Here is a 15,869-nt window from a genome sequence, read left to right as displayed (position 1 = left end):
AAAAATTACATTTTAGTACATGCATCTGTTGCAGAGGAAACAGCATATAACATCTTGCTTTAATCGCAGTGTTAGTGTGATGGCTAAGTCTTGGTTTCTTGTTAATTGTCTTGGGAGGGAGGGAAAAGATACTAGTAGTTGGTTCCCTCTCCACCCTGGCATGACATTTGGCTGTTGTATGCTTTGGAGTTTCTTTGGGTATTCTGTATCAGAAAAGTTTTGGGATTCTGAAAGGCCACTTCATGCCAGATTTTGAAAACAAAAAGTAAGAATAAATCTTTAACGCTAGTAAACATGCTGCAGAGCTCTAGTTCTTGTTGGCTTTTGTTCTCTCTGAAAGAGAGTCTTGATCTTTGGCTTGAAAAAAGAGAAAACTGAAACTGATGTTTTAAATATGTAGCTCTGTTTCACCTCTTTCCTCTTTTCACATTTCAACATTCATTAATGCACAGTGACATTATAGGCGAAATTAAAGCAGATTCGCCACCCACTCTGTTAAAAACATTGTTTAGATGGCTTAAATGTACGCAGTGGATAAATCTTTTGTTTTGTAAACAGGCAGGAATAGTGGAAATACAGTAAATTTGACATAGTAACTGTCCAAGGCTTCTCTGCCTTGGTACAGTGCTGCTCGTAATCTTTTCACAACAGCTTTAGAGGGGTCTGAATAATGCCACAAACTGCCAGATAGGGGAGGGGACAGAACAGCTGTTAGCAGAATATTTTTCTGAATTAATTCCATAAGTCTGCATTAATGAGATTGGTTTTATTAATAAATAGACTTTTAAATTGTCTTGAACAGAATTTTCTCTGCATTTAGTTTTAGTTAGCTGTAGTATTAAATATGTGGGGAATAAAACTTTTTTCTTTTAACATTTTAATTATTTACTGTTTGCTGTTACTTATTCTACTTTTCTTCTCGCAGCTGCTCCATATTTTCAGTTATTTACTCTAAACCTCTTTTCAGTTACACAGTTACAATTACATCATTAAAAAATAAAGTCAGCCAACTGAGAAATGTTATGTTGAACCAATCACTGATGATAGATATACACATAAATGTGTTCTCTTATTTAGGGAGGTCAGCAACAATAGGGCAGTAGATAAGCTGACACTAGCATCAGTGGTAATAGGAAGAGCTGGGAAGAAGGGGAAAAATTACCTGTAAAAATCATTATCCTCTACTTAAATGGACTTAATTGCAAACAAGAAAGCTGGAAGAGGCATTAAAAAACTATAAAAATTTGAAAAACTTTTTTTATACAACTAAAATTTTACAGCTGTTGGTAAAAATGATACGCTTTAGTGGGCATTTCCTTCTCCAGTTAAATGAAATCTTTTCTTGAGAGTGTGTGAGTACTTTTCTTCATAAGAACTGTCGCAATGTGTTTTTCTGGAATTGCAACTCAACATCTCTTTAAATTAATTTGAGAAGAAAATCTTCATTTGGGGGTGGGTGGGGGAGTGGGAAAATATTCAAAATTGTTAAATGTCTAGAAGAAAGTAACCAAGTACAAATAGAAAGGAGGCTATATACAAGTTTGTATTTGTGATGGTGCAAGGTATAGACTTAATCTTAAAAATATCAATATATGCTCCTGAGTTGTAAATAGGAACATTTTTACTAAAAATCTATTGTGTACAAACTCAATTTGTACATATTTTAACAACTACTGGAACAGTGTGTTTGCTTTATGTTCTCTTTAGATTGGCAGAATCTTATCAGACCTGCTGGATGTTGGTGCCTATTAATAAAAATTTGTCTTTACTGGTAGTTAAATTGGAGAATTACAGTATCTGTATGTGCTAACATTTGTTTTATTCAGTCTTTCATCACACTTGAAAAATTATGGTTTAACTGCTGAGTTTAAATTCCTATTTGCTTTTCCCCACCCTTTCTTCCTTTTCTCCATCAAGGTTATGTGCAGGGGATGAGCGACTTGCTGTCACCTGTCTTGTATGTTATGGAGAATGAAGTAGATGCCTTTTGGTGCTTTGTATCATACATGGATCAAATGGTAAAATGAGACTTTTTTAGACCACATAAACAGATAAGCTACAGATAGTATTTGGGGTTAATTTTACTTTATAAATTTCATTGGGTTTTTTGAATTCTTTTAAAGCAGTCATTTTATATTTGGAGTCACTACACTTTTGTTGATTGAGGTTATGGTGGGTTTGCAATAGTATTGCTGTACAATGCAGACATATTTGGCTCCTTAAGTATTCCAAAGTAACCATCGCAGACAAATTTGTATTTATCGGGAGTCCTCAAGCAGGATTTTGTTCATGATAATGGTTTTATGTTATACCTGCCTTTTGGCTTTTGTTAAATGCAATTTAGTCTTCCTGCAAACTGAAGCTTTTATGACTTGTGTGTGTGGCAAAAGAGTGTGTGACTGATATGAAAGTAAAAGAAAAACTGGGTTTTTTGTTTGGGTGCAGTCATGCTGCTTGGAAGTACAGAGCTTAGGCCGATTTAAGCTATCATTTATTACATACAAAAATGTTAGCAAAGAAATACAGTTCATTGCTTTAGTTAAACTTCTCACTAAAAGGCAGACATTTCATTAGATAGAAGTACAGTTAAATATCCATATATTAAATATCTAAAGGGTGAGAACCACTGTTGCAATAACAAAACTTCTTTAAAAATAGCTGCAAATCTCAAAATTGAGTTAATAAAAATGACAGTGCTAATGTTTTATTCCATACAGCATCAGAATTTTGAAGAACAGATGCAGGGTATGAAGACACAACTAATTCAGCTGAGTCATTTGCTTCGTTTACTAGACAGTGGATTTTGCAGTTACTTAGGTAGGTGTATTATTCAAGCACAGTAACTGAAACAACTTCCTGCATTCTGTTCCTTACCAGTCTAAATATAATTCCAATATTATATGAGTACAGGACTTGTAAATTAATAATGCCTGAAAGACTTCAATAATTGCTCCATGCTTATTGAAAAAACAGGGTCATCCTGTTACCAATTTAAAAAATATGCTATACTCTGGCAAATATCTTTGATTCTGAAAAGGGGCTGCTGTCTTAAAAACTGGTGGTATGAGCATGTACCTGTAAAGCGTGGGGGTTTTTGCTTTTTTTTTTTTTTTTTCACCTGTTGTCTGAACCAAATTTGATGCTTCTGAAATGTCACACTCTTATTCCTAGAATCTCAAGACTCAGGCTACCTTTATTTTTGCTTCCGGTGGCTTCTTATCAGATTTAAAAGGGAATTTAGTTTTCAAGATATTCTTCGACTCTGGGAGGTAAGGAAATATTTCATCACACAAACTCCAGCAGTTTTTGGACTTTAGAACAAAAAACATGGATCATTTTGCAAAGTGTTTAATGCTCTGATAAATTTAAAAAAAAAATTTAGTTCAATGATCTGAGGACAAGTGAGCATTTCTTATGTCTTTTTAGCCTAAAGAACAACTTGGGAAGTTAATGAAAAAATACTTACTAGAGCTTGTTTGGATAAATTGGCTTTCGCAAAAAGATTTGGACAGGAGCCTTCAATTGAGACTCCTAAGTGCAAATAGTAAGTGGAGAGTACCAGTGAACTGCTAATGGAAAACAGCTCATGATAGAAGAAAGAGCATTTGTTTGATTAATTTCTTCGTATTAGTGATTCTTTATAGATTAAGTGGAATGAAGCACTGTCGGGGTAGTTTGTGTTAAAACCATGAGGAGGATGATATCAGAAGATTGTTAATCTTGGTGATAAGGCCTTGTGATGCCAAATAACATTATGTAAAACATCAAAATGTTCAAGTTCTGATAATTCCACGTTAATGAGATATTTTTTTGATTTAGGTGATCTTAGGATCAGATGGAATAATTAAGATTAACTAATATTTTTGTCTTTAATTTTTTGTTCTGAGAAAATTGAGAAGTGTGTCAACAGTATCGGTTTATTGTCTAAGATGCATTTAACAAGGCACAGTATTCACTGAAACTCAGAAGAAAAGAATAAATGTTCAGATGAACAGAGGGAGTATTTTCTAGGACATAACATCACATGTGTTGGGGAACAAAAGGGTAATGAAAAGAACAGGGCTGGGGTGCAAAAAGTTTGTACTACAATGCGAAATAATGTTGTTTCTGGTGTGATGAAAAATAATGTTGATACTTTTATTCACTTTTTCCACTAATGAAAAAGGAGTCACATAAAGAGGAGGACCAGTATTTAAAACTGTAAAGTAAATATATTTTAGCTTTTTTATCATCAGTTAGTGGAATTTACTATCATAGAGTATTGTGGTAGTATTTCAGCCAGAGGACAAAAAATTTTATGGATAACATTCATAAATAAGGAAACCAATATGTACAAAACCAGAAGAATTCTCCTATTCCAGGGTAAAAATGACAATGATTTGGGAGGGGACATGCACTCTTTCCCCCAGTATTATGTTGTCTTCTTGGTATTTTTTTAAAGACTAATTTTTCTTTTTAAGTTGACGACAACAATATTTTTTTAATAGTTTATAGTCCCAGGCTAGCATGTTTTTATCACCTCTGCTTTAATGTGTATATATGTGTGCATACAGAAAAAAAACACACTATATTTCTCTCTCAATTTTTTTTTTTCCTCTCTTAGGAAGACAGTGGAAACCTGTTGATATATGATAGTCTTGTAGGTTCCTTATAGCATATCATAACGTATGTTTACTACAAGTATTCAATTTCTTTGCTAGGAGATATGGAATGAGAAAGGGAATATCTTGTTTTCCTTTTTAAAACAAAGTAATTAAGGCATTATGTTGATGTGTTTATGCAAAGGCCAGTGTCCTTGATCAGTCCAGCTTACAGTGGTTTTTTTTTTCCTGTGCATAGCCATGTAGCTCCACTGGTATCAGTGAAGTAAGTGGGATTTACAAAGGCAAGCTATAGGCACAGGAGGCCATTTCCATTTATAGAGGAATTAACTGCTTTTTTGGGTATTTGGCTGAGCAAACCTCACGTGCTGTTTTGTAATAGCACATGAATTGAGGGAATCCATTTGAAGGCAGTATTACCCTATGACATAGGCACTTGCAGAGCGTAGAATGGGATGAAGGAGAGGTACCATCTGAGATTCCAGTCCCAGGTTCCAGGATTTATGGGGCTTTTTTTGTCTCATCTGTTAATTTCAGGGTGTTCTTGTGAATCTCCATTTCTGTCCTCTGACTTGTATGAAACACTAAGTTAGTATCAGACGCTTTTACCCTGTTCCCACTGGCTTCATGATTTCCAGTGTTCTATCACAAAAAAAGGAATGAGAAAGATTCTTCACTAGTCTGGTTTCTCCCATCTCCATTCACTTTGGTGGTGGGAAGTAGCCTCTACTCCAGATGATGAGAACTGCTAACTCCAAGCCTTTGCAGTTCCTGAGCAAGAGCCATAATCAGATCGTGGTAGAAAATGTAAGTGGTTGTTTCATTGCTCTGTGACAGAGTTGTACATGATAGAGAGGTGACATTCCACCTTGTGTGGATAAGCTGAGAAACGTTATGTGAGTGCAGTTATTTGCAATGTTACATGCAATGCCTTTTGTGTGTGGGTTAAACTGCTCTGTCAGCAGATGGGTTTACTTACAGCACATTTTAGCAGTGCCTCTCAAACTCAGCCCAGATAGCCTACTGATAGCTGTTCCAAAGTTGAGAGTAGTTCAATCCCTCCTTGACACTGGAGAGACAGGCAATATCACTTGGTAATTCCAGCCAGTTCTTAATCTTTTGTTTGCACAGTGGGTTGTTTAGAAGAAACCCAGAATAAAAATTCTGTAACAAAATAACAACTAACTCACACTAGCGCTAGTACCACTCACATAGCATAAAGCCAGAATGACTTGGGAATAAGTTACTTTACATACATTGGTAATGAATATTCATGGCTGCTGAGGTAGCGCTAGAACAAATGCGTCCTTACTTGTGTAGCTTTATCAGAGAGAAATAAGAAAAAAAGTTACTGCTCCTTATTTTTATATTTTTTATATTTTTACTTTTATACTTATAATTTAAACATTGCTTTTCTTCCATCCTTCCAGCATATTGGGATGCTGCTGTTAACGCATTTACATATATAACGTTAAGTGCACGCTCCACTCCAGACTGCGAAAAAAAAAAATGGTAGCAAAATGTATGGATTTTTTTTGCAGCAACTTGATGTTGAACCAAATCAATGCACAACTGTCAATATGTCCTTCTTATGAAGTAGGGGTAGAAAAACATAGTAGTGTGTAGACAGACTGTGTTTGGTAGATTATAGGCATTTTCATGCAGCTGTTTTTTTCCAGCCTGTTTGCATTCCAGTCATTTTCCTGGAGTGAAAGAATGCTCTAACGGAATATTGGTTATCTGAAAAAGATGTGAAATTTAATTTCTGAACTGAATCTTAATTGAAACATTCAAGATTAATTGCACCTTATTTTGGGTGAACTTGGTTTGGATATCTTTGGGATTTATGCAATTCTGTTTACAGGTTACATGTGCTAGTGATGAAAGTTCAAGTATAAGCTCTTGCTCAGCTTTAAGGTTCTATTCCGTCAATAATGATGAAAAAAGTTTTTTGCTAATGAAGTAATGAACTTTCAGGAGTCTGGTTTCTTACCTGCCTTTTTTGAGAGTAAATCCATTGTCTTAAATCCCTTTATCTGTCAGGGCAATTTGTGCAAGCAGTGCTTCTTTCTGGTTTTGTTGACAAAATTGTTCTCCAGCTTTCTGCCCACCACACATGTTGTTTTCAAATACTTTTTTTTTTTAAAGGGTTTCCCGAATGTACTAAAATAGGGTATTAGTACTGAGGTTGCACATTTCAGTCCCAGTGAACTCAAGAATGATTAATTGTGTCCTCCATGGGACCAAAAGCCAATGTGTCTTCAGTCAAAAAGGAATACCCACCCACCCCAGTACCTGCATGTACATGTCTTTGGGTTCTCATGGTGGCAGTATTGGGAACAACTTTAGCGCCTTATTTTTAACCATTAGAACCTTTTGAAGGTATTGCTGAGCATGAAATGCTTCTGCCAATTCACACTAAATGCAGATACCCTAAGCGACACAAATAATTTGTTAGCTTCAGTTATTTGTGTTTCACACGAGCTGAGGCAGAGCACACATTCACAAGACCACAAGCTCAAGCAGCTTAGTAGCATTATAGTGGAAAATGTCTTAAGAACCAGATAAACATTTGGTGACTCAGACTTGCAGTTTTCACTAAAGGGGCAAAAGTAAAATTCCAAATAATTGTACAAATATTCAGTTGCTTTCAAGAATAGCTTATTGTTAGTTAAGTGATTTGGCTGGAGGACTTATTTTCTAAGAACTACTTTCTTTTCAGAGGAAAAGTGTAAGTATTTCAAGTGTGGGGTTTTTTGTATTTTAACAGGTCATGTGGACAGAATTGCCTTGTCAGAATTTTCATCTTCTCCTTTGTTGTGCTATCCTAGAATCTGAAAAACAGCAAATAATGGACAAGCACTATGGCTTTAACGAAATACTAAAGGTACCAAATTCTTATGCGTGATTGTGCTGGTTTTGGCTGCAGTAGAGTTAATCGTCTTCCTAGAGGCTAATATGGGGCTGTCTTTTGCGTATTAAATTAAAATATTAGTTAACTTTTTGGAGTTAATGCAATATGGTTATGGTTTATGATGGGGGAGGAAAAGGTGCATACTATCCTCTGAAGGGTTAAATGTCAACTGAATGTCTATCCTGCAGGCTTTCAAAACGCTTTATTGGATGTCTGTGTTTAGTGGTAAGACCATTAATAGATCGAAAATGGTTCTCCCCTCAGACTACTGCTTATTATATTTAATACTAACTTAGCTTTTCCTTCTATGATTTAATTTATCATCTCTGAAAATGTGAGCTGCTGGGGGAAGTATGTAGGAGGGCCAGATAGTTTGTCACATTTAGAGGTACCATGGATTCCTCTTGCAGACCTTGGATGCTGGTGAAAGCCACCTGTTTCATACTGTGTCTTTGAGTAGCCATTTCTCAAAGCTAATAGACTATGTCTAGCATTTCATAGCTTAAGGGGCAGGCTAATAAGGTGATACTTAACAGTGCAGTACAGTATTAGTATATTTTGGGTAAAACATAGTTATCACTTACCTCACTATGCTTTGTGAATCTATTTTTAGCATATCAATGAACTGTCTATGAAAATTGATGTGGAAGTTATACTCTGCAAAGCAGAAGCAATTTCTATGCAGATGATGAATTGCAAGGTAAAGATACCTATCTACTGTGAATGTTTATAGACAGTAAAAGTATGTAGTTAGCTGTAAGCGTTCATGTATGACTTGTGAAGTTACTAAATGCCTGGGTACAGCAAAGCATGTTGTGTAGCTATGCAGTGCCTATGTTTGAAAAGTCTGTGAGCAAGTGTGATTGATTTTATAGAGTAATACTCTTCACTGGGGGAAAGCTGCATGGTGCTTTTTAGTTGTAATATCTCAAGTCTCACTAGGTAACCTCACTCCAAGAAATTTGATGTTCAGTGTGCTTGAGAAAAACTAGTTGAAAGGTGCATTGCATTGAAGGCATGCCAGACTTATTAGGGAAAAACTAGTGGGTCGCTCAATAAAAGTAATTTCAATAGCATGAAGTGTAATAGTTGATTAAACTTTTATTTTTGTAATGAAGATTATATTGTTAATCAGGAATTGATTCCTGAGTGTGTTCCCTTTGCTGTCTTTTTGAAAAGCAGCTACAGAAAATGGTAACTGTAATGTAAGTATTGCTGAGAGAGATGCTTTCAGTACAGCTAAATTCAGGTGAATGATTGCTCAGATGAATGAGTACTGGGAATGCAGGATGGAGAGAGGGGACTTTGTTGTTAAGTTTTTGCATTTAATTACAGTGATTTTTAATATTTTCTCTGCCGTCTCCTTTCTAGGAATTGCCTCAAACAGTTAGTGAGATTCTGGGGATGGAGAACAGTTCGGTAACACCGGATTCAGATACTGGAGAGGATGAAAGTGGAGCTGAGTTGAGCTGTCCGACATCACTATATCAGAGTATCTCAACACCTGTAATTGCCGCCAATGGGACGAGGGACGGCGCTCAGCAGGTGGCTGAGACACAGAGCCTGACACCTGCGTAATTACACTTGGTCACGTTGGAGAAAGACTTTTACTGAGCACGTTTTGTTCAAGCACTTGAAAGATGGATATTTAAATTTGGTGTTGATTAAGCTTTAAGGTTGTAAAGAAAATCTGTACTGTAATGCTTTTGCATTAAAGCTTTACAACATGACTCAACTTAACTATTTTTGTAGTTTCTTCTACCAAAATAGCCTTTTGTTTTCAATAACATTCCTTAATATTTTTGTAGCCAAGTGCATTTTCTTTTTGCTGGTAAACTGGAAGTGGATGGTGATTAAGAATGAATTTGAAATTTCTGCATTTGCTGAGCTCACACATATTGATCTAAGACAGTGTGAGCTCTTTGATTTGAGCAGATTCACAATATGCCAGCTGAAGCTGCTGTACAAAATTTTCAAGCTGAAGTGATGCTGATGTGCTAAAGGAGGATTCTTTTGTAAATGGATTTTCCCTATCTCAAATGTTTACAAAAATACTTCTAAGTATTTGTTGCTGGTTGAATGTAGATTTGAAATGGACATTCATACTTGCACAGTTTAATGTCCAAATACTGAATTTTGTGTAATTGGGAGTGGATGAACAGTATATTTTTACATTAACATATCTTCACTTTATATATACATATATATATTTACACACATGCACACACTATATACACAAATGTTTGTGAATACTAAAAAGAATAGTCATATTTTCAATATCTGAATAAACTTGACTGTTCATTCATATGAATCAGTTTGACCAAATTAATGCACAGTCCCAACCTGGGCTCTTTTTCAAAACTTTTCTAACTGAAGGTAACTTTCATGTGAATACGTTCAGTCCTACACTTGATGTAATTTTACCTTGCAAACTTTACTAATGTTCATATTTGCTAATATATTAACTGATCAATTAACTACTTACACTCTTTTTATGGCAACATTATTTGGATAATTAATAAGCAGGTTATGAAAAAGCCAACCAACAAACCACACACCAAAACAGTAGTCACATTAACATTATTGCATTTTTTTTTTGTATCTGCAAAAGGCAGTGAGTTTATTCCATGCCATACTGATGTCCTTTGACTCTATGTGAAATTTAACATAACTGATTAAGTGTATTCATTATTTGGTAACTATTGTACATATATAAAATAAAAGTCAAAGCTGATTTAGTGTTTTTAATTAAATCATATTTAGAGAAAAAAACCTAGTTGTCTGGTTGTTAATGTAAGAACATGAGATAGAGGGAAGAGCTAGTGGTTAGTCCATGGATATGTCGTATTTTGTGGGTAGTGAAAAGCTGTGGGAGTAGCTGCTTGTTACTAGAGAGTGGAACACGCCTTTCCTCTCTAGGTAGTTGAAGTGTGGGATATGGCAGAGCTTTCTTTTCTTGTGGAGCAGTTTACTTTTACAAATGTTATTCGTGCCATCTTAAGCAAATACAAGTAATACAAAAGGCTTTAGTAGATAAATCAAGCTGTTACAATAATTTGGGAGTCAATTCAACTTCTCTCACCAGTTGTGAGCAAACACTGGACAGTTGAATCAGTACAGATTTTGGTTTTAATATTGTCAATGTGCTATCTCTCATCAGTTAATAAGAACTTGAGTCCTATGCAGTGAAAGTCAAGGATTCACAGCTCAGTGTTATCTGTAGCTTTTCATTTCCTGCCCAGGAAATTACTGTGAAGCATCATACCTTTGTTCCCTGGTGAGCATTGTACTTCTTGGCAGTTAATTTAATGTGATGTAGAATACAGAAAGGCATTAGAACTTTGATATTAGACACTTTGGTTCAAAGATACTAAGCAAGTTAGTTTCAGTATTTTTTGGAGCACCTAGATCACTTTGAAGTGTACTTGCAAAATGTTTTTCATCAAAAATTATGTTAAACAAAACTATGGAAGGAGGAGGGAAATATCTACAACAGAAATGCAGTGAGCAAGCTGTCAGTTAAGTGTGCATGGGTTTTAGTTATTCAGGATGTGCTGCCACAAAAAACTGTATGCAAGATACTAAGATCTTGAAGAGCACAGTAACTGACTGAACAAGAATATTCAAAAGTTTAGGAAAAGCATATTTAAGTGGAATTCTGTAATTTCTTAGAATTACAGCTATGGCTGCTAAGAAAATCTACCAGCCCTTAAAGAGAAGTTTGCCTTTCCTTTTTGGGTGTAATTGCTCATCTTTTCCCTTTGTATTAAGCACCTGGATGTCAAGGATGAGAAGGTTGCCCATGAACTAACAGTGAGCAGCTGCTGTGGAGGGCTCCGGGTATGTAGGCTTGCTCAGCTTCCCAACAATAAGATCAAAGGCCCCTTGCAGCACTCATTACCTGTGTTTTCCTTCCTGCTAACAGGCAGCCTTGCAAAGAGTTGCAGGAAGAACCTCATCCTTCACCAAACTATTCCTGATTGTTAGGGATGGATTTAGTCTCAGTGGAGACTACAAACACAGTGAGAGGCCTTAATAAGGATCATAATGGCTGAAATGCCATGCAATGCTGTGGGTTGAAGGTTCAGGGTGTTTACATTTCTTTTGTATGTGAATGACTTTGATTACTTAGAATTAATAAATATGAACTAAACCAGAACACAATTTGGTTACAGTTGTCAGGCCGTAAAAGAGGCAATACATGTTTAATTCCTGCACACCTGTTTTGTTTTTTAATGCTTGACACTTGAAGATAATTATCTTATGTGGGTGAGGTTTAAAACTTCGTGTTTTTCAGTCATAGCAGTTTTCCAGTGTTACCTGTTCCAAGGTAAAAACTACCTTTATGTAGTTCTTTTAAAGACCTTTTTTTTTCATTTTGCCTGTTTGGACAATTTTATTTATTTTGAAATTACATTCTTGATGTTATTTTCTTCTGTTTGTGGGCAAGATGATAGCTTACAAAACAGAGAAATGGAAATAGCTTGCAAAGCAGAGGTGGAAGTTTCTTGGAAATTTGGACTAATGTGAACGTTTATGAAATGGTTCTGATACTGGGAGATTAAAAACTATAAAAAGATGATCGTAAGTTACCCACAGTCATCACTTCAGGCTTCAGTTACATTGAGTAGTGCCTGCCTGTCCTGTTCAGCTGCAGTGACTGTGTTTCCACCCAGGGAATGTCTTAGCCAGTGGCCTTCAAACCCGTATCGGGTTTGCAGGTTTTGTATTGGTTGTTGCAGGTAATCTTCCTTAGGAATTTAAGGCTATGTATGTGTTACAACAGGTCCTGATTGCTTTGAGAATCAGATGTAGAAATAGTGTGATATTGATCATATTAGCAATGGTTTCATTTTGATCTGTAGTTTAATTCAAGTTAAGGTGTTAATGTTCAACAGAGCCCAGTTTTGTTTCTAACAAGATTTTTCTCAAAACCTTTAAAGTTTTCTAGTTGACAGTTTTAAAATGCCGATAGTGCCTCATTAGTTATTCTTTTTTGTTTTTCCTCAGACATTACTAGACAAAATTCCTTGGCCTCAGTCAGCTAAACAGTGAGGAACTGGTTTCCTCATTACTTTCAAATATATTATTGAGCACCAAATTAAAACTCCATTGATGAAACTTTTCAGAAACCTGTAAGAAGTGTTGTTCTAGCTTCCACTTTTTGAGATAATATTACAGTTCAAAATATGTGAGGTACTTGTTCCTCACTTGTCTAAATCATTTTCTGTTACAAGACAGTTGCCTAACTTGAAAAAAAAGGTTTTATTTTAAATAATTGAGCATTCAGAATTTGGATTATGAACTAGTTTTGGGACCACTAGTATGATTTGTGCATACTACTGTGGTGCAAATGAAGCCTTACCAAGGATGGGGTTGAATTTCTGTAGGTAAGAAGCTTTGTTTTCCTCAAAGCATTCCCTGTTGGACAACAGAGATAACAACGCTGAAGAGGTTAGTGACATTTTAAAAGTGCATCTGTGAATTGATTCATGTTAAAAATAGGATTGGAAAAAAGCAATTAAGTGGGTGAGTACAGGATTAACAATTTGTTCAGGAAATGTGTTAACTATTCCTCAATTTTAGTCATTGCATTGATGCAACTTAAAACTGAAGTTTGGTCTGTGGGCTGCAGAAGAGTGACTGGTAGAAGTTTTGCCTGTGGTTGGCTAAATGTCTTAAAATATATTTTGCAAATCTGTTGCGTGTGTTTTCTGAATATTTTGTCAGTGGCTGATGCCATCTCTGCGTGAAAGAACCATGGTGAGAGAAGTCAGTGCTTGTTCTTACAAGAAAAATTCCATGAGCTGCTCTGTGGTGGCTGGGTTTAAAGCAGGAAATCCTAACTCTTGGTTCTGTCCGTGCAATTATGTCTAGCTCGGTAGTTGACGTGACTATGAGCTTTGTATATGAGCATTGATAAGGTGGTGAGACACAGATACATAACTGAGCACAGACAGATTTCACGTACATGTGATACTATATTTGATTTGAAGATGCTTTAAAATGGTTTTGGGTTTTTTTAATGGTGTTAAAAGATAAGTTGTGCTTCATGTTTAGTGGGACTTCAAAACGTGCTATTCAATTGAGTGATATTATTGCAGTGCAGGCCTTGTATAAACTAAGCTTGAATTTAATTTTTCTTCAAGTGAGGATTTTATTCAAACATTTTTAGAGAATGTGTGCTATTTTTTCATGTTAAATCACAATATCTTTGGCACAAATTCAATTTTTCTGGTGAATTGCAAACAAAACATATTGTAGGATGTCACTTTTTGCCTCATCCAAAATGAATTTCACAGTTGAAGCAAATACATTATTTCAAACTGTCTATGTAATTCAAATAAATGAAGTCTTCTAGATGGGTTCTTCTTTTGTTTTGAAAAAATTCAATTATAGTGTATGTTTGGATTATACAGGCTCACGTGTACCCTACCTTAACATTAGCTCTTAGACTGTTTCTATAGGTCTGTCTTGTCATTAACAAACCACGGCAGAGCCCCGGCATGCAGAGCTGAAGCTGCTGCCCAGACTACAGCAGTTCAGCAAAAGGCGGTCACTTGTTTCCTCTTGAAGTGTTGTAGTTGACCCTGGCCAGCAGCCAAGCACCCACACAGCCCCTGCCTATTCCTCTCTTCCATGGGATGGGGAGAAAAGAGAAAGAAGGCAGGAAGGCTTGTGGACAGAGGCAATGACAGTTAAAAAGGAAAAGCAAATGCTGCTCCCACAAGGAAAGCACAATGGCATGTGGTGTGCCTTTGGTCAGTTTGGGTCAGCTGTCCTGGCTGTGATTGCTCTCAGGCTTGTGCCCACCCCAGGAAGCAGCCAGAGAACCTCAGTGCTGTGCATCGTTCAGCAGCAGCTGAACCCCTGGTGTGTTACCAACACTGACCCAGGCACAAACCCAAACATATCACCATACAGGCTGCTATGAGGAAAGTGAACTCCATCCCAGCCTGTCCCCTTTGGTGTGATGATTCTTGATGGTGTCTGAGATCACGTTAGGGAAAAACCCCTGCTGTATTGAAGAGAACACTTTTAAAGCACCCATCTAAACCTGTGCAAAAGATAGTTCTACTTCATTCAAGCAACTGGTATCCAGATGTTCTGTTTTGCTTGCCATAACTTTATGAGATGCAACACCAGAAATGTTTCCAATGCACTCTTGGTGTATGAGATGGTCCAGATGACCTTTAGGTTCCATCAGTGCATGCCACTTTTGGGCATTGGTCTTGGAAATCTCCGCACACTCCTCTGGTTTTACTGTTAAAATAAGTGATGCAGGAGAACAAGAAAGTCTTTAAAGTACAAACTTTGGGGTTCAGGGACTTGATAATTCCTCAAGCAACAAACAGTACAACCACTGTGACCAAAAGCAGCAATCCCAGTTCTTTGTACTCTGCTCTGGGCCACTACACCTTTTATGCTGTCATGATTAACTTGTGCAGCATATGGTGAAGAACATCAAGGAGCTGATAAATTTCAGACCTAAATTATCTTAGTCAGATCAATCACACCACACATTTTTTCATCATGTGGTGAATACCTGTATACACACATACAACAAGTTTGTGAAAAATCCAGATTTGCAATATTGGAAGGCACTTTTAAAAAAGCTTGTCAATAATTGAATAGTTACATTATCTCCTGTTGGAAGGCATGTCTTGTGCTAGATGCCTGTCTTATCCATTTGCAGGATACCTTTGGAGATCCTGCACTCTATTATGCAAGCAATTTTCAGGTGTTTGTGGATTTCCAGGGCAGATGGAGTGATTGCATGCAGCTGGAGCTTTTCTGTAACTTCTGACTTCCCTACATGAGGCCTGCCTTCCCTGGTGATTGTGCAGCTGGTTATCTGTAAGCAGCCCTCTCTGCCCCAGCATCTGTTTAAATTTTGTAACCATTACAGCATCTCTGGGATAGGTACAGTCTGGGAATTTCCAGCTGGGCTCTAGGGACTCATGTAGGGCTTTTACTAAACAGTGTGGGTGTGAGGGTAGGCACTTGAGACTCTCCCATTCTCTGCACCTTTCCATTTAACAGTGAACCCACCCCTTTGTACGATCTATTACTTTCATCTGTACCTGTTTTCCTTATCTCTCTTGTGAGAATGTTATGAGAGACTATGCCAAATGCTATACTAGCATCAAGATGAATGACGTGTATTGTTTTGCCTTAGTCCACAGGACTGTCATAAGAGGAAATGAAATTTGCTTGACTCAATTTGTTTTCAGCAAATTTGTCTTGACTGTTTAATCATCTGTTATCTTCTGGATCTTTACAAATAATTTCGGTACTTCTGTTTTCTCAAACAAATGAAATTAGACTGGTCTGTAATTCTTCAGCCCTTCTTC

General features: G+C 36.5%; 1 protein-coding gene across 1 annotated transcript in view; it reads left to right on the top strand.

Moving 5' to 3' along the window:
• TBC1D15 (TBC1 domain family member 15) overlaps positions 1-10,249 on the top strand; it is a 35,761-nt gene extending 25,512 nt beyond the window's left edge. The window contains exons 12-17 of the mRNA XM_042017751.1: positions 1,918-2,018; positions 2,718-2,817; positions 3,172-3,269; positions 7,372-7,488; positions 8,129-8,215; positions 8,887-10,249. Coding sequence (XP_041873685.1) covers positions 1,918-2,018; positions 2,718-2,817; positions 3,172-3,269; positions 7,372-7,488; positions 8,129-8,215; positions 8,887-9,093 — 710 coding nt within the window. The 3' untranslated portion in view covers positions 9,094-10,249. The remainder of the gene's footprint in view (positions 1-1,917; positions 2,019-2,717; positions 2,818-3,171; positions 3,270-7,371; positions 7,489-8,128; positions 8,216-8,886) is intronic.
• The last annotated feature ends 5,620 nt before the right edge of the window (positions 10,250-15,869 follow it).

The sequence above is a fragment of the Corvus kubaryi genome, unplaced genomic scaffold, assembly GCF_017639235.1.
Source record: "Corvus kubaryi isolate FWS band 111438036 unplaced genomic scaffold, C.kubaryi_AGA036_p1.0 137, whole genome shotgun sequence".
Taxonomy (NCBI): Eukaryota; Metazoa; Chordata; class Aves; order Passeriformes; family Corvidae; genus Corvus; species Corvus kubaryi.
The sequence above is the reverse complement of the archived record's forward strand: the minus strand, read 5'-3'. Positions and strand labels throughout refer to the sequence as shown.